The sequence below is a fragment of the Pseudopipra pipra genome, chromosome 17, assembly GCF_036250125.1.
Source record: "Pseudopipra pipra isolate bDixPip1 chromosome 17, bDixPip1.hap1, whole genome shotgun sequence".
Taxonomy (NCBI): domain Eukaryota; kingdom Metazoa; phylum Chordata; class Aves; order Passeriformes; family Pipridae; genus Pseudopipra; species Pseudopipra pipra.
In genome coordinates this window covers 15,049,243-15,071,174 of record NC_087565.1, presented here as the reverse complement: position 1 = coordinate 15,071,174, position 21,932 = coordinate 15,049,243, and the positions used below count along the sequence as shown (strand labels likewise).

General features: G+C 55.5%; 2 protein-coding genes across 12 annotated transcripts in view; one reads left to right on the top strand and one right to left on the bottom strand.

Moving 5' to 3' along the window:
- DLGAP4 (DLG associated protein 4) overlaps positions 1-9,010 on the top strand; it is a 149,137-nt gene extending 140,127 nt beyond the window's left edge. For 9 of the 11 annotated variants that reach the window (XM_064674430.1, XM_064674432.1, XM_064674429.1 and 6 more), the window contains 6 exons: positions 242-603; positions 1,928-2,019; positions 2,460-2,863; positions 4,633-4,724; positions 5,977-6,129; positions 7,273-9,010. In XM_064674430.1, the coding sequence (XP_064530500.1) occupies positions 242-603; positions 1,928-2,019; positions 2,460-2,863; positions 4,633-4,724; positions 5,977-6,129; positions 7,273-7,488 (1,319 nt within the window). In that variant the 3' untranslated portion in view covers positions 7,489-9,010. Of the gene's footprint in view, positions 1-241; positions 604-1,927; positions 2,020-2,459; positions 2,864-4,632; positions 4,725-5,976; positions 6,130-7,272 lie in introns of those variants that run through there. The other 2 variants (XM_064674431.1, XM_064674440.1) reach the window with 2 other exon arrangements.
- A 4,130-nt stretch (positions 9,011-13,140) lies between these two features.
- TGIF2 (TGFB induced factor homeobox 2) lies at positions 13,141-20,554 on the bottom strand. The gene is made up of 3 exons (XM_064674428.1): positions 20,356-20,554; positions 19,287-19,522; positions 13,141-15,677 (listed from the first exon to the last, which is right to left on the bottom strand). The coding sequence occupies exons 1-3, from the start codon at positions 20,381-20,383 to the stop codon at positions 15,135-15,137; spliced, it is 807 nt and encodes a 268-aa protein (XP_064530498.1). The 5' UTR covers positions 20,384-20,554; the 3' UTR covers positions 13,141-15,134.
- Positions 20,555-21,932: the final 1,378 nt, after the last annotated feature.

Here is a 21,932-nt window from a genome sequence, read left to right as displayed (position 1 = left end):
TTTGACTTCTTTTGCAAGCTAGCTCTGGCTCTGCCTTCCGCTTCCCCTATGCTTTGGTTTGGGTCCCCAGTGTGAGCTGCTGGCTGTGGGCTGGTTCTGCTTCTCTGCCTCCAGCTGCTGCTTGGAGGTGCCTCTTGAATGTTGTGACTGACTTGCTTTTTCTTTCTCTTTCACTGTATCTCTTTCTCTCTCTCCAATCTGTCTTTTGCATTCTCCATTCTTCCCACCTCCGTCACTGCAGGTTCATCATGCCTAGTGGCATATAAAAAGACTCCACCTCCTGTCCCACCACGGACCACATCAAAGCCGTTCATCTCTGTCACTGTGCAGAGCAGCACTGAATCAGCCCAGGACACCTACCTGGACAGCCAGGACCACAAGAGTGAGGTGACCAGCCAGTCAGGGCTCAGCAATTCCTCGGACAGCTTGGACAGCACCAGGACACCCAGTGTGACGAGGGGGAGCGTCGTGACTCCAGCCAGAGACACTCCAGAGTTACCTCAGAAAAATGCAACTTTGAAAAGTGACAAAGGGACTCTGACTAGCGAAGAGCCTAAAGTGGAGAATATCCCCAAAAGAAAGCTGTCGTCTATAGGCATACAAGTATGGAGTAGTTTGTTCTCCTTTGTCCCAAGGAATGTCCTTACCCCATCCATTTAGCGTGTGCCTTTTCTGTGACCAAGTGTGCATCTGAGCTCACTTAGAATAGCAAGAGACACTCACTGCCTTGTCAGACTAACTGCCTGTGTTCCTGGGGTGAGGGACAGTAGCACCTTCCCATAACAGCCCAGAAAGGACTAAGTTCTTTTAGTACAAATTTAGTGTTTCCGAGAGCAGTGGGATCATGTTAACTGAGTGAGTACCTCTGAAGAGGCCTTTTGCTGCTGGTCTGCCTGTACTTTGTACTCCTTCCCATCAGCCTGCTCCTTGTCTGCCATGGTTCTAGGGACCTTCTGCTTAACATCCACATGGGATGGGCTGCTGCAGTGCCACGTGGTCCCAGAGCTGTAGGCAGGAGGGATCAATTCCTTGCTGTCCACCATTCCCAGCAGGTTGCTGCTTCCCTTCCTGGAAGCATTTAAGTCTGTGGAAATGAGCTGTTGATTTTGTGGTCAAATGAGAACCCATGTAAATCCATGCTGTAGTCAGCAAAACTGCATCCTCTGGAGCTGCACCCTCCTCTGGGGACAGGTTTCTTAGTTACAGGTGGCTATCAGCTCTTGTTCTGTCCCAGGTGCTGGTTCAGGGCTGTTTCCTGCAGATGGGAACTTGAGCAGCTTTAAATGTAGGATCTGAGCTTTGAGCCACCGTGTGTGTGCTGAACAAGTTCTCCATCAGCTTTACAGCAAGGCTACCCGGCCAGTGAGGTACAGGTGACAGTGAAGCTTCTCTGCAGGGTTAGTGGGGCAGAACACCTGCTGGAAGGGCAGCAAGGTGAGAGAACATGCATTGAGAGGCTGAGTGCCATCTTCTCCTCTTCTCTGAGCTAGTTCCCAAGCCACCTAGATTTCTTTCCTAAAACCTTCTAACCCTCTTATCTGGAGCTGTGGAGGGTGTCAGTCCCTGGGAGAGAGGAAGCAGGGCTTTGCTGTCAGTCTCAATCAGCTCTCTGTCCCCACTTGAATCCCTTGGCCCTTGCCCATGTGGGATGGCACACACACAGGGACACACGGCCCTGCCCTGCCATGCAGACACAGGTGGGTGGGCTCTTAGAGCAGGTACCTGGCAGCAGCCCGGAGGACACAGCCCTGATCCTCAGGTGGGAGCAGAGCTGAGCAGTAGCCTCATGCCTCTCCTTAGACAACCCTCCCGTTGGCGTGTGGTGTCAGCATTGCTCTGTGTGTGTGCAGCACCCCGGTCTACTAATGTGAATTCCAGCAGCGAGTTCTTGTGTCTGTTTTTGTCTGTATTTTTTTTGTTTAATAAGGTTGACTGCCTTCAGCCAGTGGCAAAAGAGGAGCCTCCTCCACCAGCCACCAAATTCCAGTCCATCGGGGTACAGGTAGAGGACGAGTGGCGGTAAGTGAGACGCAACCTTGTGTAGTTTTCTTTCTTTTAAATTGTGCTTCCCCCACTTCTGCTTAGACCTTCTTCCCTGCTTTGTGCCAGTGAGTGGTGTTGAATGGGGCCCATGGAGAGCTCTTCCTCCACAGCACGTACCCACTGCAAAAACCACTTGTTCTGTAACAGCCAAATCAATAGGAGCTTGACATTAAATAAAAAAATAAAAAAATACAAGCTGTAATTATAGATGTGCGTCAGCCCTCTCGTCTGAACGGCCGATTGCAGTAAGCAGGCAACCTTATAATTCTGTCTGTCTGAGTGTGTGGTGTGTCTGTGTGTGAGGAGGGGCAGGGTGAGGCTCCACTGTAGGCATAAACCAAATGGATTTCACTGTCAGTGCGGGAGGCTGGCCAGGTTGAGTCCTGCTATTGAATGTTTGCTTTTGATCTCTCTAGAAACAGCCACTCTCGCAGCATGTCCTCCAAACAGGACACAGACTCTGACACACAGGAGCCCAATAACTCCAACTGTAAATCATCTGAGAGAAGCCTCGCTGAGTGCCCCCAGCACAACTCCATTGGTGTTGATGCCGCCACCAGGCAACCAGCCAAGCCCTCACAGATTAAGAGAAACCTCTCCTATGGAGAAAACAATGACCCAGCCCTGGAGCCTTCTTCCCTTCCTCCTCCTGACCCCTGGCTTGAGACCTCCACATCGCCATCGGAGCCCACGCAGCCCGGGGCCTGCCGGCGGGATGGGTTCTGGTTCCTGAAGCTGCTGCAGGCAGAGACAGAGCGCTTGGAAGGCTGGTGCCGTCAGATGGACCAGGAGACCAAAGAGAACAATCTCTCTGAGGAAGGTGGGTGTTGGCAGCCTCTGAACTGGAGCAGCCTGGCAGCACCTGTGGCTGCCGCATCCCTGGAAGTGAGCAAGGCCAGGTTGGATGGGTGTTGTTGGAGCAACCTGGCCTGGTGGAAGGTGTCCTTGACCATGGCAGGGAGTAGGAATGAGATGGCCTTCCAACCCAAACCATTCCTTGATTCTGTGAAATTACTTGAAGCCCACAGAGGCAGAGCATGGAGGTGAGGATGGGATAAGGAACACTTTTTCCTTGGAAAGGATAAGGTAACTTCCTCTAGCAAATGGAATAAGAAATAAGGCTGTCATGCAGCATGTAAGACGTGCACGGGATGATGTGGCTTCTGACTACTCGAAACTGCTAAAAGCTTAAATGGATTTAATCTTAAAAGAAGTTAAATGGGAAAAGCTTTCAGGGAGGTTGTGGGATCTCTCCAAGCCTCACGCATTACATTCAAACAGGGAAAAGCTTATCTGGCAGTGGGACAAAATGAACACAACTTTTGAGCTTGTTTCATATGTTCAGTTGATGAACTTGTCTTTATAGGAAAGTGGAGGTTTCTTCATATGGGAAAGCCTCACTGAATTTGTGCTGAATACACCAAAAGCATATGCACAGGGAACACAAGGCCACTTGATATTATTGGGTTCAGTCCCAGTTGGGCTTGTTTCATTATTTTCAAATGAGTTGACAAACTGTGAGCTTTTTGCAGTGGGAATCATGCCTATGGTGCATGTAGAGTGACAGGAGTGGGTGACAGGGTTGCAGAGGGCAGGATCTTTGTATGGAGTCTGGTTTTTATGTTTTTAATACCTGAGAAAGGTGAAACAAAGGTGAGGCTCAGTTTTAGCTCACTGTCACTGCTGGGGCCCGGGGAGCTAATGCCTAATCCGATTGCCCTGTAGTGCTGCCCTGGCTGCCAAGGGTGCAGGCCTTGCCAGGGATCTCCCTGCCTCGGGGTGACCTGGTTTGACCTGTGGCAGGAGTGCTCTGACAAGGAAACACACCAACACTCATGTGAGCTGTGACCTCTAAGAACAATCTGCTGGTAGATCCTGTAACCAAACCCTTGGTGGGTGTGAGTGAGCCCAGCACACGCTTGTCCCACTAAGATTTCCAAACACTCTGAACTAGCTCAGGTGCAGCAGCAGAGCAGGGGGAGAGTGGGGCTCAGCTGGTCCCCGCTAGTGATGGAGCTGCAGGCCCAGGAGTGGGGGAGGCTCTGAACCTGCCTTTGGAAGGGAAGAACCCAAACAGTGTATTTGCACTAATGAGCCATGCCCAAAGGCTGCTTGGAAAACCTGTTAGGAGCATGAAGTCCTGGGTGTCAGAAGTCCTGTCCTCAGTATGTTAATCCCTGCTGGTACACGGAGGTTGCAGACAGGTCTCCTGCCCTTTGCCACCTTCACCTCGTGCAGGGGTGGAAGAGCAGGATGTGATCTGTGAGGAGGTGCCAGCAGACCTACTCACAGGTGGTGCTGGTGGCTCCTGAGGGGTTGAGGGCAGTTTAAAGAACTTTCTGCCATCTTGGGTGTTGTAATGTCCTCAGCCTGGTCTACTTTTGGCCTACCAGAAGGAGCATTAAGAGATGGTAAAGACAAATGTAGTTTCAAAATATCATCTCTCCCTGAGAGCACTTAGTGCCTGAAGATCTCTGAAACTGTTTTTCTAATAACTTGAGTGTTTCTTTGCTTCAGAAACACTGGAGTTTATTGCTGCATTTAATACTCCATTCAAATGAAGTCTTTTTCTTTTTTCCTCACCCACAGTCTTAGGAAAAGTCCTGAGTGCAGTGGGCAGTGCACAATTACTAATGTCACAGAAGTTCCAGCAATTCCATGGCCTCTGTGAACAAAACTTGGTGAGTCTGGATTTGTCTCTTCTGGTTTCTGAGAGGGAATATATCTGCTTCAGCAGCACTACAGGAACATGGTGAGGTATTAACAGGCTGCTGTCACTGAAAACAAGGGCAGTGCAGCTGTAGCCTCAGGTCAATGCCACGGTGGGTGAGGGCTGGCTTAACCTGCTGCTTCTCAAGGGCTTTTTGGGGTGAACTGCTGAGGTTTGGCTAAAGAGGAGGGACTGTTTGGAAAGCCTACTCTTGACCAGATATGCTTCCTTTGTGTGTAGATGATGTGGTTGGTAAAACTGTCCCGACAGAATTGTCACACTGGTCACACAGTGACCAGTGTGGAATCGATTTCTGCAAAGGGAATGTAGGGGTTTGCCCTTGTTCAGAGCTGAACAGGGCTAATGTGGATTGATGGAATCTGTGGGTTTGTTTTCCCCTCGAGCTTTATGGATTTTGCCAACTTTCTCAGAGGTGAATTCCCCTTTACATGCAAAATAATCCCAGAGAAACATGAGAAGGAGAGGGTAAAGTGCTGAGCATTTGCCTGCTGATCTCTGGCTGATCACAGCTGAGCAGCAGCACCACAGGCTGCCAGGCTATCAGCAGAGCTTTGTGCTGAGTTGCTCCAATGTGATCCCAGGCTTTCCAGGGCTGACGATGGCAGTTCAGCTGTCTGGGAACTGGGAAAATCCTGTTCCTGGAAGAAATTTAAGCTACTTAAAATTTTTTTACCCTAGCCTGAGAAGTACTGGTGCTTTCACATTGTTTTGGGGGGGAATGGAGCAAAGTAATTTTGCTCATGAAAGCTCTGTTTGGCTCCTTGGAGTGCTGTACATCTGCATGTGAATTCTCCAGGCATCAGAGCTGTGTCTGTGTTGTGGTGTGTCCACTTCCATTATTTCCCACCCTGAAATCAGGATCTCTGTGTTCTGGCTTTGATTCCCATGCTGGGGACCTTCAGGTGGGGGTTCCTGCTGTGGGATTAGTGCCAGCAGAGAGTGTCTATCTCAGGGCTATTCTTCAGGCTGCTGTAGAAGTGCAGTCAGTACCTCTGCTTCCTGAGCTTGGCAGAAGTGTTTTGGGCTGTAAATGATGACTTTGGGTGTCTGCATGCTCAGGGCTGGTGTCTCCTGTGGGTTCTTGATGGTTTTGGTTGCAGGCAGGCGTGAAAGGGTAAAAGGTAAAATATGGTTGCAGGCTGCTCTGCTTGCAGGAAGGTATGTTTGTTCTCAAGGGGGTTTTTTAATGCTTTCCCTTCTAGAACCCTAATGCCAATCCCAGACCCACAGCCCAGGATTTGGCTGGATTTTGGGATCTCCTTCAGTTGTCCATTGAAGACATCAGCATGAAGTTTGATGAGCTGTACCACCTGAAAGCAAATAGCTGGCAATTGGCAGAGACACCAGAGAGAAAGGTGAGTGTGGGGCACTGGAGAGTGGCCAGAGCACCTTGCAGACAATTTTGGGTATCTATTTCTGTCTGCAGACAGATGCTCTCAAGGACTTTTGCCATCTGGCACTTGAATGGTCTCACAGCCTTGCAAGGTACTGAAGCCATTCTTCTTGAGTAAAATTGGGAACAGTTTTGTACAAGGGGAAAAGCTGTTGGGATGGAGAGAGCCCAGAGTGGTGACCAGTGCTGCAGGGGCCTCCAGTGTTCCCAGCAGTGGGTGAATGGGTTTAACTATTCCTAGTACCTGAGTAGTGTAGAAAACAACTGGAACCTTTTGAAAATGCAGAAGAGGTGGTGTCCCTGGCTCTGCAGGTAAGGGTAGAAGGACTGTGGCTCAGGGCAGGGCAGCATATTAAAATTTTGCAGTTCCAGATCAAGTCATGTTTTCTTGCCGCCTGTGCTGTGCTCTGACCTCCAGCTCGGCCAGACACAACCTCTGAACTCCAGGCCACCTCAGAAGGCCCCTGTACCGTGGAAGCTGCGTGGAGCTGTGTTGGGGGAGGTTTAGGTTGGATATCAGGAAAAGGTTCTTCCCCTAGAAGGTGGTCGGGCACTGAACAGGCTCCCCAGGGCAGTAGTCACAGCCCCAAGGCTGCCAGAGCTCCAGGAGCGTCTGGACAGCACTCTCAGGGACACGGTGGGACTGTTGAGGTGTCTCTGCAGGGCCAGGAGTTGGACTCGATGATCCTGTCTGTGGATCATCAACCTCTGGGTTGTGGACTCCCTGTCCATGGAAGTGTTCAAGGCCAGGTTGGACGGGGCTTGGAGGAACATGGTCTAGTGGAAGGTATCCCTGCCCATGGCAGGGGGGGTGAAACTGGATGATCTTCCAGCCCAAACCATTCTGTGATTCCACGAGTCTCGTAGGTCCTTTGTAACTCAGAGACATTCTATGAGTCTGTGAAATGCAAAATGGCACATCTCTAGAAACTGGGGCAGCTGGTTTTTAGGTGTGTTTTGCTCAAGAGCTGCTCCTGCTTCTCTCCCCTGACACTGGATCTCACTGCTCAGTCCCTCACACCTAAAGTCCCTACCAGGTCAGAGCAGGCATCTGTCTGTGCATGTTTATTTTAGATTTGGGGTTTTCCTTACTGTCTCCCTAAAGGAAGAGAAGAAACCACCCCCTCCAGTGCCAAAGAAGCCAGCCAAGTCCAAATCGCAGCTGAACCGGGACAAAGGCTCCGACTCGGACAAGCAGCGGCAGGAGGCGCGGAAACGTCTGATGGCGGCCAAGCGCGCGGCGTCGGTGCGGCAGAACTCGGCCACGGAGAGCGCCGACAGCATCGAGATCTACGTCCCCGAGGCACAGACCCGCCTCTGAGCCACGGGCAGAGCACGGCACCGGGTGGGTTTTATAAGTCATTAAAAAGGAAAAAAAAGGTTCTCTTGAAACTAGTGTGATTTATTCAGTCTAGACAATGAGCCATCCTTGAAAAGGGCTCCTGAGTTGGCTTTTTTCTCTCAGCTTTAAGTAATGAAGATTTTAACAAAAAAAAAAAAAAAAAGAAAAAAAAAAGAAAAGAAAAAAATGCCCCTCGTTTTCTCCCTGGCTGTGGTGTCGCTGAATGGACTGGACAGACTCCTGGGAACTCCAGCCCCTCGACCTGGAACTTCAGTCTTTTTACTTGTTCTATCTCATGAAAATTATTAGCTTGTTTACAAGAAGAGGACAAGAAAACATGAAGCCTTGAGCACTTGCCATGCTGTATTCTTTCTCCTCCTTAGATCTGTTTTGCCCTTCTCATCCTTTATTTTTCCTTCCCCTTGCTCCCTTTTTCCCACTCTTTGCATGGCTTCAGTTCCCGTGTTCCAAACCCCCGTTCCTGCAGAGAACACCCATTGGTGTGCACTCCTGCTGCACTCTGCCAGCCAGCAGCCTTCCTCGGGGTTTGTGTTCCTTGGGATGGGATATTGGGGTGGGCAAGGATTTGGGGGCGGGGGGTTGTATCCTCTGTTTATGGGAGGGAGAAGATGCTGGGGCCTGTAGAATGTACAGAGGGGTTAAAATGCAGCCCAGAAGCAAACGTGCAATAACCTGGCAAGGGGGGAAGGGACAGCGAGCAACTGATCCTGAGAGCTGGACCTTCCTCCAGGCATAGGAGTGGAGCTGAAGGACCACAGAACACGAGCCACATCACTTCGATTTTTCTTCTCATTCCTTTCCCAAGTTACCTCCCTTGAATCGCTTGTTGAGAAAGAAGCTGCTGCACAGGGGGACCTGTTTGAGTGGGTGGGACCGGGGGAGGGCAGGGGAGCATCCTGGTGCTGGGGTGGGTGATCTGTGTGTGTACAGAGAGGGGGGCAGGAGCGGCCACCGGCCTGTACGATGTGTACATATGCACATAGACACTTAGTAGTACCTGTATAGTAATTCCTACACACGTATACCTGCCCATGCACCCCATGCAGGTGGGACACACCTAGGTGAGGGTGGGCTGATGTATAGCATATATTTTTACATGTACTATATCTAGATGTGTGTAAAAGTGTGTGTAAAAATATATACCCTGTGTGTAAGCAGATGACTATTTTTTCCTTATCTCCCTGCTCTCTGGGTAGAGGAAGGATTGCTAAATATTTTTTAACCCGTTTTTCCCTTTGTAAGTCTCCTTTTCTGGCTTCTCGGAGCCAGAGCTGCCACTATGTGATTCTTTGCCACTCCCTCCCACTAAAGGTTTTTGTCCCATCCTGAGGGATCTTGCTGGGGATTTTTTTTTCTTCATGTTTGAACAAGTTGGGAGATTGTATGCTACTGTCATGGGGGTGGAGGTGGAATCCCAGAGGTTTCAGTGAGAGTGGTGGTGATCCAGAAAGCAAAAATTAAATAAAAGTGAAATCCTGAATGCTGTCTGAGCGTTTGTGTGCTGTCCTGAGTTGTCCATGAGATGTTTCTGCCCACAACCCTAAACTCTGAAACATGGGGCTGGATTCCCATCAGAGGTTGGCCATGATGTGATTCAAATTCAGCACTGGGTTGAGGTGGGGGTCAGGCTCTTCTCACGGAACAAAGGACAGGACAAGAGGAAACAGCCTCAAGTTGTGCCAGAGGAGGTTGGATATTGGGGAAAACTTCTTCATGGAAAGGGTGGTCAGGCCCGGGCATGGGCTGCCCAGGGCAATGCTGGAGGCACCATCCCTGGATGTGTCCCGAAGGTGTTCCCAGGTGGCACCTGGGGAGAGGGGTTAGTGAGCACAGGGGGATTTGGTTAAAGGCTAGACTCTTATCTTGCAGGCCTCTTATAACCTTAATGATTCTGTGTGGGTAGAAACACTGTTGTCTTGCGCTGTCGGGTTTTTGGAAGGGTTGCAAAGATGCTCTTTTAGGGAATACCAGGGAAATGTGATTTTTTTTCTTTTAACTTTTTAAATTTTTGTTTTATTTACTCTTCCCAAAGTGGCTGAGGCTGCTGCTGGGAGCTGTCCTTGAGAGCTGCCCCTTTCCAGGGTCAGTGAGCACCAGCCCAGCCCCCCAAATTGTTCAGTGACAGTCACAGCCCCGGGCTGGGTCGCTGGGTGGGCAGTGGGTTGGGAGCTTGGGGGAGCTGTGCCCACCTGACTTGTTTGTTTGCTGCCCCTCAGAGAGAAGAGCTCCCAGGAGTGCAGAGAGTGGGTTATTTACCCCAAAACCAACGCACTGCCCCTGGTCTGATCTGTGGAAGGGCCACATCCCAGGGCAGGGGGACACGAGGCTGTTCCTCGGGGTGGGGTGGGCAGGGCAGGGTGGGGTCCTGCCCCCTGCGCAGCCTCACAGGGCCCGCGTGTTCGTGCCCTCTGTGGTCACGCTGGGGATGGCAGAGCACCCCCCCCCCCGGGCTTTACCTGCTCACCTGTGTGTTATAGATATCATTTATATTAGTTGCATAATAATAAATATAAATAATATTTATGTGTTTATATATTATTATACAGTATCATGTAATTTATATTAAAATATATTAAATATATTAAAATTACCTAATCCCTACAGCTTCATAAATGCTGTTACATTGTTAATTACATAACTATATTAAATTACATATATATGCAGTACATACATATATACATACAAATACAGGGATAAAGTGTTACATATATAAATAAATGCATAACATATAGAAAAAATGTCTTACACATATTTAAACACGCGGTAAAGTGTTACATATATAAATAGGTGCATAACACATAAACAAAAAAAATTTCTTACACGTATTTAAACACGCCCTTAAATGACAATTCCACTATCACGTATATAATTCTTACCTGAGGCCAGAGGGAGCACGCAGCCAATCACAGGGCTGCCTGAGATCACGTGGGTACCCTAGTGTCACGAGATGGCTGCCAGCCAATCACAGAGCGGCATGACGTTTCACAAAATGGCTGCGCCCTATCATAAGATGGCGGGCGGAACAAAATGGCCGCCTCCAGCGGACACGGGGGTGTGGCCTTGTGTCAAACATACTTCCGGGAATAACTCGTGGGGGGGGCGACTGGTCCTGCCAACCAATCACAACACATACCTAGTTGCAGGCAAGGCCAGCCCCGCCCCCGAGGGCCCGGGCGGGGGAGGGTCCGGGGGGGGGTGGGGGAGACTCAGTCCATGTCCCGGAGTGTGCCCTCCCCGTGCCCGGTCCCTATCCCGCTCCGTGCCGCGGCCGGCGCTGCAGCCCCGGGCTCTCCCGGCCCAGGAGCCGCTGACACAGCAGCTGTTCCCCGGGGCTCCCCCGTAGCGCCTCTTTCTCTGTGAATGCACGTGGGCCCCGCGGCACCGGCCCCGCACATTCTGCTCAGGTGCCTCCGGTCCCCCCCGTCAAACCGGGGCTCGGGAGCCGGGCTAGCGCCTCCCCGGGAGGCCATTCCACGACACGCTCCCGGGTGATCCCGGCAAGAGGAGCCGGGTGGGTTTTTGCTGCCCCGGCCACACGTGCGGGGCTCGGGGACCCTCGGGGGGGTCCCTGCTGCTTCGAGGCACAGCCTCAGCAATGGGGGTGCAGCTGCCAGGGATGGGGGCCCGGGGCCTGACCCACCTGTGGGTATTTTTGGGGCAGTGTTGGCAGTGATGTAAGAACTGTGAAAGGCTGGGAGAGCTGGGGGTGTCGAGCCTGGAGAAGAGCAGGTTCCAGGAGACCTTACAGCTCCTTCCAGTGCCTAAAGGGGCTCCAAGGTGGCTGGAGAGGGACTTGGGACAAGGGTGTGGAGGGACAGGACAAGGGAGAATGGATTCCGAGCGCCAGAGGGCAGGGTGAGGTGGGATATTGGGAAGAAATGTCACAATGTGAGGGTGGTGAGGCCCTGGCACAGGTTGCCCAGAGAAGCTGTGGCTGCCCCATCCCTGGAAGTGTTCAAGGCCAGCTTGGATGGGGCTTGGAGCAACCCGGTCTAGTGGAAGGTGTCTCTGCCCATGGCAGGGGGTGGGACTGAATCGTCTTTAAAGTCCCTCCCACTGCAAACCGTTCGATGATTCTTTTAAGTACGAAAATGTGGCATTAACGAGGCTGTTGAGTGTGCCCAGGGCTGGGACAGAGCAGGGCCCCTCCTGCCATCACACCGGTCCCAGCTGCTGCCCTGGAAGGTATTGAGGGTGGGATAGGTCAGACCAGTGCCTCTCTCCCCTGTAACGTCGCTCAGTGCCAGCCGGGCCCCATCGCCCGCAGCGCTGTGTCCTGACCCCTGCTGGGGCCAGGGGTCCCTTCCCCATGGTGGTGGGTCCAGCTCCCTGAGGCTCTGCCTGTCGTGTCTGCAGGTCCCCAGGGACTGATGGCTGGCAAAGGCACCTCTGTGCAGCTCAGGAGCCCTGAGGTGCTGCTTGAAGCCACAGGACAGGCAGCAGAGCTGGGGGGCACCAGCTGTGGTTCCCCCAGCTATGACCATCTGTCACTTTGCAGACCCCTGAGGTGGGCTGCAGACCCTGCCCTGGCTGAGTCCCGGCTCCAACCTCCCATTCTCCATGGGAACATGCCCCATTCCACATCCCTCACCACAAGCACAAAGCACCAGTGGCCCATGGAAAGTGGGGGACAGCCTGGTGCTATTCCTGACACCGTGGTGGCCCAGGGTTTTCCCTGGAGCTGCAGGAGTGAGGCCTGGCTGGAGGCCTGGTGCCTCCATCCCTGCCCAGCCCCCGCCCAGAGCTCCAGGGGTCACCATACAGCCCAGGAAGGGGTGAGAGGGCTGCAAGGGGCTGGGGCTGGCACCCCCACCATGGCAGGGAGCTGGCATGGACTGCAGCCCTGTGTGTGCAGGGCTGGTGACCCCTGGGGCACCCTGAGCCCCCCTTGCTGCAGTGCCTGTGCTGCCAGCATGTCACAGCCCTGACACAGAGAACAGGACCCAAGGGAACAGCTGGAGCTGTGTCAGGGCAGGGTGAGGTTGGATCTCAGGAAAAGGTTCTTCCCCCAGAGGGTGGTTGGGCACTGACCAGGTTCCCCAGGGCAGTGGGCACGGCCCCAAGGCTGCCAGAGCTCCAGGAGGCTTTGGACAACACTCTGAGGGACAGGGGGGGATTGTTGGAGTGTCTGTGCAGGGCCAGGAGTTGGACTCAAGGAGCCCTTCCAGCTCAGGATCTCTGACTTGTGGCAGCAGTACGAACCTTTGGTCCGTTCCCTGCCTGCTGTGGCAAAGCTGGTGGGAGCTGCTGCTCTGCGAGACCCTCACACCCCTCCCAAGGCTCCTGCCCCCAGAGCTGTGCTGGCTTACCTGTCCCTGCCAACCAGGAGGGAAGACACAAACACACCAACTTCTGCTGCTGCCAAATGCTTCCTGGCTCCCAACACCGGGATCAGACCCTATGGGAAGTGAGCATATACCTCCTGAGTCCAAACGACAGTGGGATGGGCAGAGAGCTGTGCCGGGCACTGGCCCCATATTCCCACCTCATCAGTGTTCCAGCTCCAAAGCTCCTTTGGCTGAGTGTCAGAATGTGTGGGCAGAGCTGGTGGTGGGGGAGGATCAAGTGAGACACTCACAAATGACAGTCCAGTCTGACACACAGCTCGTATTTTAAAAAAAAACAACCAAAACTAAAAACCTTTTATTTGACAACAGAAAAACAAAGAAAAATATATTTACAGTAGGGGTTTTTTTCCTCCATAATTTCATTCCAATAATCCCTGCCCTCACCACTCTTCCTGGTCCATCCCACAGCAGCAGCACCAGCCCCTGGCACAGGCACAGCCCTGGGGGAAGGAAACCATTTTGGTTTGACTGGGGCAAGATCAGGGGGAGGAGGCCAAAAAGCCTCTCCCTCCCTGGGTGGAGGGACAGGGCTGCAGGGGGGTGAAACAAGGGAGGGAGTCAAAATTCAGGGCTTTCCCCAGAAAAGAGACAGAGGGCAAAGGCTGGTGGTGAGGAAAGGGATGGCCACAGGCACACAATGGGCACCACTCACCTGATATGGTGCCCTCTGCCCAGTGCTGGAGCCAGAGCCATCCTAGCACTGCATGTGGCCAAGGTGACACACCTTGGGAAGCCTTTCAACAGCCCCCACCAGCACTGGGGATCCCCTCTCCCTTGGCACCTTCTTTCTGAAGAAAGGGGGGTGGGAACACCAGTCCCCCAAATCAGTGCTTTTCCCTTCCAGCTCCATCACCCCCAGTGCTGCTCCCCCAACACCGCTGGCTCCAGACACTGCATAGCACCAGGTCCTGCAGCCCTTTTCAGCTCTAGTCATGCGACTCATCAGGCTAATTACCTGTGATTAGGGCTTCTCAGGACAGGTAGCACAGTGCATACACAGCACTATTAACTTACATCTTAAAGGAACCAGCAATGCCTGGGCCCTGGGACCAGCACAGCACCCAGGGACAACAAGAGATGCCCAGCCAAGAGCTGCCCAGAGCCCAAAAACCACCCCAGCCCAGGCTGGGGGGGCCCAGCAGCTCCCAGCAGGCACCAGTTTGTCACCAGAGGTCCCCAGCACAGGACAGCCACACTCGGAGAGTGAGAACAGGAGGGAGAGGACAGGAAGCAGCAAATCCATCCTCAGCCTTCCCAGTGCAGCTCATCAGCACTTGGCTATGAGGTCTCGCAGGAGCCCTGGGCTGCACTCACCAAATGCACTGGCCATGCCCGCAACATGCCCCTTTCCAAAGGTTAAAAAAAAAAAAAAAGAAAAGAAAAAGAAGTTGGTATAAAATTCCCAGTCTCAGCTTTGCTCAGCCTGCTGTCAGCACCTTGCAGGCTCGGCAATGCACTTGCTGCTCTGGACACAACGTGCGCACATTCAGCAGGAACTCGAAGGAAACATGGGGAAGTTGTGGAAATGCTTACAGATGAAAAAAAAATAATAATCATGTAATAAATCACAATTAAAGGGAAAATGTTTCAACAAAACTTGCTAAACAGCACCACAGAGATTTCTACTGACAGCATCCAGAACACCCTAAATTGGAAGAGGAGGGTCCCATTTTTTCCTTATGATAAAATACCAGAGACTCCAGGTTTCCAGTTCATCTGTACTTTGCCCTTCCCTGGGCAAGGCAGGGCTCCTGGTCAGGACCAGGAACCAGAAAGGGCCCCCCAAAACAAAAGGAAAAAAAAAGGGGGAAGGGATCAGAGATTTGGGAGACAAAAAAACTTTTCATCCATAGTCCTTAAAATAGATACCAACACTTAAAAAAATAAGTTCTCTCTTTCTCCTCCTGAAAAAATGGTGCTGGCTGGACCCTTGTTTGCAGGAGAGAGGAAGAACTCAGCAGGTTTTCCAGGGGAGCTCCATAGTGACGGCTCCGGCAGCGTGGCAGGGACAGGTCAGCATGCTGCAAAGGTCTGGTCACAACTGTCACCTGGGGCACCACCCTCAGCGGTCAGCGCATCTCCCAGCAGGAGGATGGTGTGATGGGACAGTCCTTCTCCCCTCCTTGGCTGACAAGAGAGACCAGAGCCCCCTGGGAGGCCAGAGTCCACTTCTGGGATGGGCTGGTCAGAGGTGCACGAGGCTGGGAGAGTCAGGCACCCCCAGGGAAGGGCGCCCTGCGGAACCCAGCCCGGGGGTTATTTGGAGGCTCCTGGGGGCTCAGTGTGGGGAGACAGGGGCAGCTGCCCACCCTGCCGCTGCCGCTCCAGCTCAGCTGCCTTCTGCAGAGCCACCTCCACCAGCAGCTGGAAGCTGCTGAAGTCGTCACTGAAGAGCTCAGGGGGTGTGGGGGGTGGCGTGTTGAAGAGTCCGGGGGTGGGGCTGGCAGCCTCAGCCCGCGCTAGCAGGGTCAGGGTGCTGCTGGTGGCACCCACTGGTGCTTTGGGGACAGGGTCCAGCTCTGCTCGTGGCCCAGGAGGCTTCTCCCACTCGGGGCTGTGGGTGCTCACCACCGCCAGCGCCTGGGCCGGGTGGCACAGTACCTGTGGGCACACCGACAGCACCTTGGAGGCCCCCACCGGAGGGACCACCAGCATCCCGGAGCCAGCCCCCCGCGGCAGGGCCACGTCGCCGGCTTTGCCCCCCCGGCGGGAGATGGTGAACTGGTTGGGGTCCTTCCCATCCTTGCGCAGCATGTCCGGGAGCAGACGCCTCCGAGCATTGATGAACCAGTTGCAGATCTGGGAGGAGAGAGGAACACAGTGGGGTCAGCCCAGGGCTGCCACATGGGCACAGTGCTGGCTGGAGGGTTGCAGCCCCAAGTCAAGCCAGAAGCAGCTCCCCCAGATCCAGCAAACAGCATCCACACACCCCACCTACCACAGGTCCCCCCCCCAGCTCAGCACCTCCTTCCCATGGGGCTCCAAAGAGGCAGAACTACTGCTGGCACCCACGGAAACCCCAACACCAGCTGCTTCCTGCCTGGCACCGCCAGCCTAGGCAGCCCCTTCCTCCCTGCACCCCTGTACCGGCTGCCCGTGGTGCAACGCTCCCCCAAGCCCTGCCAGCCCACCCTGCAGGGACTGTGCCCCCACGGCACTGCTGGCACCTTCTCTCCATTGCAGCACAGAGTGAGCACAGCCTGAGCAGCCTTGGGGCCCAGCCACCCCGCAAGCCACAGCACGACTGCAGGGAGCCACAGGAGCTGCAGTGGTTCCTGAGCAGAGCTGCCCCCCAGGGAAGGATGGGCTCAGTGCTGACCCCACAGCACAGCCCCAGAGTCCTGGCCCCTGCCTGTGCCCAGGTTCAGACAGGTGAAGCGGGCACAGCTCCTGCCATCGCCCCAGCCAGAGGACTTGGCACTGCACAGAGCCAGCTCAGAGCCCATCCTGCAGGTCCCAGGCTGGGTACAGTTCTTCCTTCTCCAGGTGACCCATCCAGGAGCTTGGCACGCCCAACTGTTTCCACGCTGATGCCAGTGCCAACGTGCTGCCGACCTGGACAGGAACACTGAGGCTGCATGGATGGAAGCCCTAGAAACCATCAGCTGATGGAGCTGCAGCCCCCCACCCTCTAATGGGGCCGGGACAGTGGCTGCACAGACACTTTCCAGTGCCTCCTGCCCACAAGCAGGGGCACAGCTCACGGCAAAGGTTCTTCCAAACATTTGCACACCACAGAGGCTGCACCTCTGGTAGCTCTTCGGAACCTAGCTGCCATGAATTCAGCCTCAGCCATGGATTGTTTCAGCACCTTTATATAAAATGCTACATTAAAATAACTGCCTTCTTCCTAGAAAACAGTTAGAATAGAATAAATCAGGGGGGAAAATGTTTGATCTTTCCTGACTCAACAGCTATGGGAAATATTTCCCTCAGAGAGAGAACTTGCCACAGCTTCAATCACAGCAAGATTTCAGTTGTCCTTTTTCTGTCCTTAAGACAATATTTGGCATTAAAACTCTCAAATGCACCAGTCTCACTTCCTTTCTCCTTCCAAACCTCCTCCCTTGCAAGCCTTAGCTGAGTCCCCGTGACATGATCCTATGATCCCACGAGCATCCACCACTGTGATCCCCAACCAGAGGGCTGCACTGGCAACAAAAAACCTGACCAACTCCACAGTGCTGAGAACTCCCTAAAACCCTGCCTGTCTTCCCCACCATGCTCCTTCCAGCATTCAATTCTCATTGGGGAACATAGCACAGAGATGGGCACACACAACCACTGGTGTCACCCACCCAGGAGCTGGCTTATGCTCCGGCTTTGAAGCAGCTTATTGTTTTTTTAACCACGGCCATCCCTTTTTAACCACAGCCATCCCACCAGCCCACACCACCCCGTCCCTTTAAGCAGTGTCTGTTCTCCTACCACTGCAAGAGCAGCATCCCCTCCACATGGAGGAAAAGCCCATCCATCCCCACAGCAGGGCACAGGCTTGGAAAGCTGCTATCTGGGAAGCCTCATTGGGAGCAGGTGCCACTTTCTTACCTCCCAATATTCTTCAAAGGAGGCACATGGCTTCCCAGTCTCCCTGCTCCCTGTCTGCCAGTGCCTGGCTCCAGCTCCCCAGGCCAATGGAGCAGGCAGGGGGATGCACAAAGAAAGACCCGGGGGGATTGGCCAGCGGCTGCAGCAGAGCCCTGTGCTCCAGGGGCTCTTGGAGAGGTCAGATCAGCACCAACAGATTGAACCCCACAGCCACACCATGAGGTGTCCCACTCCTTCAGCCCAACAGCAGATGGAGCTTCCCCACAGTATCCCACTGCATCCCCTCAAACGGACAGAAATCCCAGTGTCAGTCCTCAGCTGGCCCTGGGAATGTCACCAGGCTGGGACCCTTTGCCCAGGGGTACAGGGCAGCCCCCTCAGGGGCACATGCTGGCTGTGGTGGTCCACGGGGGCAAACAGTAGCCAGCACATGGCAAGGCCACACCTCAGCATAAGCCCACACATGTGCCACCCCCCTCTTGGGTCCCACAGGGCTCAGGGCACAGACAGTGCCAGTCCCACTGCCACAAGCCCTGGGGTAACACCGTGTGCCAGGCACTGCCATATCTGCCTGGGACAGGACAAGCCCAGATTCTTACAGCTGCAAACCCACTGCTGCTCCCCCACCACTCTGCCTCGAGCCCTCCCAGGAGCTCCAGCCTCTCCTGGGAGCAGCTGCCCGACACACACCTGTGGCACAGCCAGCACTTACAGAAATACATTAAAATTAATAAGCAAGTTTGCCTTGCTGGCCAGGAAAAGGGAAAGCAGACAGCCCTGCCTGCACTCCCGTGTCCAGGTTGGCTGACTAGGACCATGCTGAGCCACAGGAACAGGAGCCAGAGGTGCAGAGGAAGCTTCAGGAGTCCAGCTGCAAACCCACTGGCCCTTGCCTGCTCCCCTGCACTCCATTGTATCCCTAGAACCAGAGAACTGAGCAAAGCCCCCGTTCATTTCCCCCCTGCCAGACTGGGAGAGGGAGAACAGGGCTCAAAGCACACAGGGCTGTGCATGGAGTACAGGGACAAGCAGCTGCAGGCAACTCTCCCAGACACTCTAACCACAAGCAGGGAGCACACCAGAGCAGGAAGGACAAGCACTACTCACCCCCAGGGCTGGCCAGGGCTCCTGCCTGGGCACCCATCATGGTGCCACAAGAAGAATATCAGCCGGGAGCAGGACAAAGGGACTCCTGGGCAGGAGTCCCCACCTGGGCTCCCCTTAATACAACTGGGGATGCACATGCTCCCACTCTAACTGGGGCCAGGTGAGCCAACCAGTACTTAACAGTGCACCTGAGCTCAAAGCCCAGCCCAGCCTCTCCCCCCTGGGATGGTTAAAATCATAGAACATGCTGAGTTGGAAGGAACCCATGAGGCTCATCAAGTCCAACTCCTGGCCACGCCCAGCCTCAGGACTGTCCCCTGCCCAGCTCTGTTCTCAGGGGGTGGTCACCCTGGCCTCTGATGGGTGTGTCCAGGGGAACAGCATAAAATAGCACTCCCCAAAACCCTCCTACCTGTGCAGCTTTTACTAACAATAAGGTATTGTTCAGCCTGTCCCCACTCCAGTTCTCACTCCATCTTCTGGCCAGCCAAAATTCTGTGTTGCAGCACTGCCATAAAGCTGGTCCCCCGGGGTTCAGACGTCTCCCCAAAAGACGTTTCCCACCCGTCATACAGGTGGTTTTGCTTTCCCAACATCCCCTCCCTTGCCTCCTCGCTGCCCTTCAGAGGCAAGTGGTCCCGGCGTGCCAAGTCCTTTGGGAGCATTGGTGGGGTTCTCGAGTCCCATGCAGCATGACAGTGGCCCCAGCACCGTTCCCAGCAGTGTCCCCAGCGGGTGGGGGCTGGCTCCTACCTGCAGCACAGAGAGGCTGGTCTGCCCTGAGAGGCTGAGCTTCTCCTGCTCCGAGGGGTAGGCGTTGAAACGGTGCTCGTACAGCCAGTCCCGCAGGATCTTCACAGACTCCTTGGGCAGGTTGCCCCTTCTCTTCCTCTTGGACTGCAGGGGGTCAGGGGACGTGGCGCCGTCTTCCTCCCCCGGGTCACTGTCCGACATGGTGGAGCTGCCCGCGGGTCCCTCCTGGCTAAAGCCTGGCAAGAGGGAGCCAAAGGGAGCATCAGGCAGTGTCCGGCCAGGGGAGGGAGGGGGGAGTTCCAACCGATCCCCCACCCCCTCCAACGGAGGGGTCTCACCCCCTCTGTGCCCCGCCGGGGGGGAATCCAGAGGCAGAGACGCCCGGGGGGGGACAAGCGACTGGCTCCGGGGGACAACAGCGGCATCGACCAGAGCCCCGGGATGCGGGGGACCCCAGCGTGGGGCTCCGGGGCGCTCAGGGTTCGGGGGTCACTCGGGATTCGGGGGGCACCGCAGGGGGCAAAAAAAACAAATAAAGCGGGGGAGGGGGAGCGGTGAAGAGGGGAAGTTAAAAATAAAAACAATCTCAGCAGGAGAAAGAGGCCGAAACTGGAGAGTGGGAGAGGAACCACGCGGGGTCATTGTGTGGCGGGGATGGAGGCGGGGGCGGCTGTCACGGGCCGGGGGCTCGGCTCGGCTCGGGCTGCGGTGCGGGGGCTCGGCGGTGCGGGGCGGGCCGGGCCCCGCAGCCCCTCCGGCCGCAACAGGTACCGCGGCGCCGACACAAAGCGGGGGAGCGGCAGCCGCGGCCCCCCCGGGCACGGGGGGGCAGAGGAACTGCAAAGTGGCCGCGGCCTCACACCCCGCACTCCGCCGCCGGCCCCGGGCACCCCCGGCCGGGCAAACTCCGCCGGCCAAGTTACAGCGGGCGCGGGGCGGGCGGGACCCCCCGCCCGCGGCTCCCGCAAACTTTGCGAGGCGGCGGCGCGGCCCGTCCAGTTCCGTCCCGCACAAAGGCGCGGGGCCGCCCCGCTCCCCCCGCGCCCCCCGGGATCCATCTTTGCCTCACCCCCGCGCCGCCGCCTGGGCGCTCGCATGGGCCGCGCCGGGCTCTCGGTGCCGGGGCCGGTGCGGGGCCGTCCCGCGGCGGCGGCCGGGCGGCCGGGCGCGGCGGAAAGTTTTGGGTGGGCGGCGGTGACAGATGCCGAGACAGAGTTCCCTTTGTTCCCGAGGAGGCAGGAACTCGCCGGGCCCCCCGCCCCCGGCCCCGGCCCGCCCGCCCCCGGCTGTCACCGGGCACCGGGGTCCCCCCGCCCCTCCGAGCCCCAGCCGGTACCTGGCGCCGGCAGACCCCTGCCCGCACGGCCCCGCGGCGAGGATGGGGCTCGGCCCCCGCTCTCGGACACAGCCCCCGGCGGGAGCGGGGAGGGAGAGAGGGAGTCTCGGAGACCCCACACCCGCCCGGCTCTGCAGAACCCCCACATGGAGCTGCACCCGCACAGGGGCACCCACCCGAGGGCACCCCCCGGGGACACCCACCCAGGGACACCCACCTGGGGACACCTGCACACGGGCATCCACCTGGAGCCACCTGGGACATCCACCCAGGGACATCCATGCAGGGATACCCACCTAGGGACACCTAACACAGGGACACCCACCCGGGAACACCCTCACCTCGGGTTACCCACCTCGGGACTCCAACCTAGGGACTCCCATTCAGGGATACCCACCCAGGGACACTCCACAAGGCACTGCACAGGCTCTTTCCCCCTAGCTGAATCCTATCGCTGAGCCCCGGCGGGTTACTGGTGTCTGTGAGCAGGGGACAGGGCTAGGCCTTGGGACAGCAGCTGTGGGGGCAGGTGTGGGTGACAGCCCTGGGGACCTTAGACCACCATGAGGCACCACCAGTGGTTTCTTTGGTGTCTTACTAGATAGGAAATCTGAGCAGAAGCTCGGCACATCACTGTTCCCATGACAGTGGAAGGTGTGTCCAAGCAATGGTGATGACCAAGGAGGCACCAGGTGGAACTCCCACCATGCCATGGCCATCAGGCTTGGCAAGGTCTCTGGAAGCCCTTCTGGGCTGCCCCTGCTCTCCCTGTGCCTCCCCCCCACCACAGCAGAGCCCAAGGTCACCTTTTGGATTTTGGGAACCAAATCTCTCTGTTTGCATGCAAGCCTGCTGCTGGTCTGGGATGTGGCTCCCATGGGATTTCCCCACCATAGCTCTGTGCCCTCCTGAGATGCAGGGCTAAGTCACACCATCACCCTCTGCCCAGAGGGTGCTCAGCTGAGCCCAGAGGGGACATGTCCATCATGGACACCCTGGAATGGTATCTTTATCAGTGGGAACGACAGAGAGAAGAGCTGCTCTGAGCACCGATGGCACATCTCAGCTCCTGCAATGGAGAAGTTCCACTACGGGAAGCCAAGATGACCCTGTCCAGCAGCCAGCCCAGAGGCCTGCCAGCAGAGATCCCTGTCTTGGGAATGTCCTCTTGGAGATGTTCTTTTTGGAATGTCCATTGCCCCTCCATTGCTCATCCTTGCCAAGCCAAGCCCCACACACATGTGTGCATTCCCCAGGGACCTGTGTGCTGGTGGGCACAACACCCCGAGGTCACCAGATCCCACTCCATA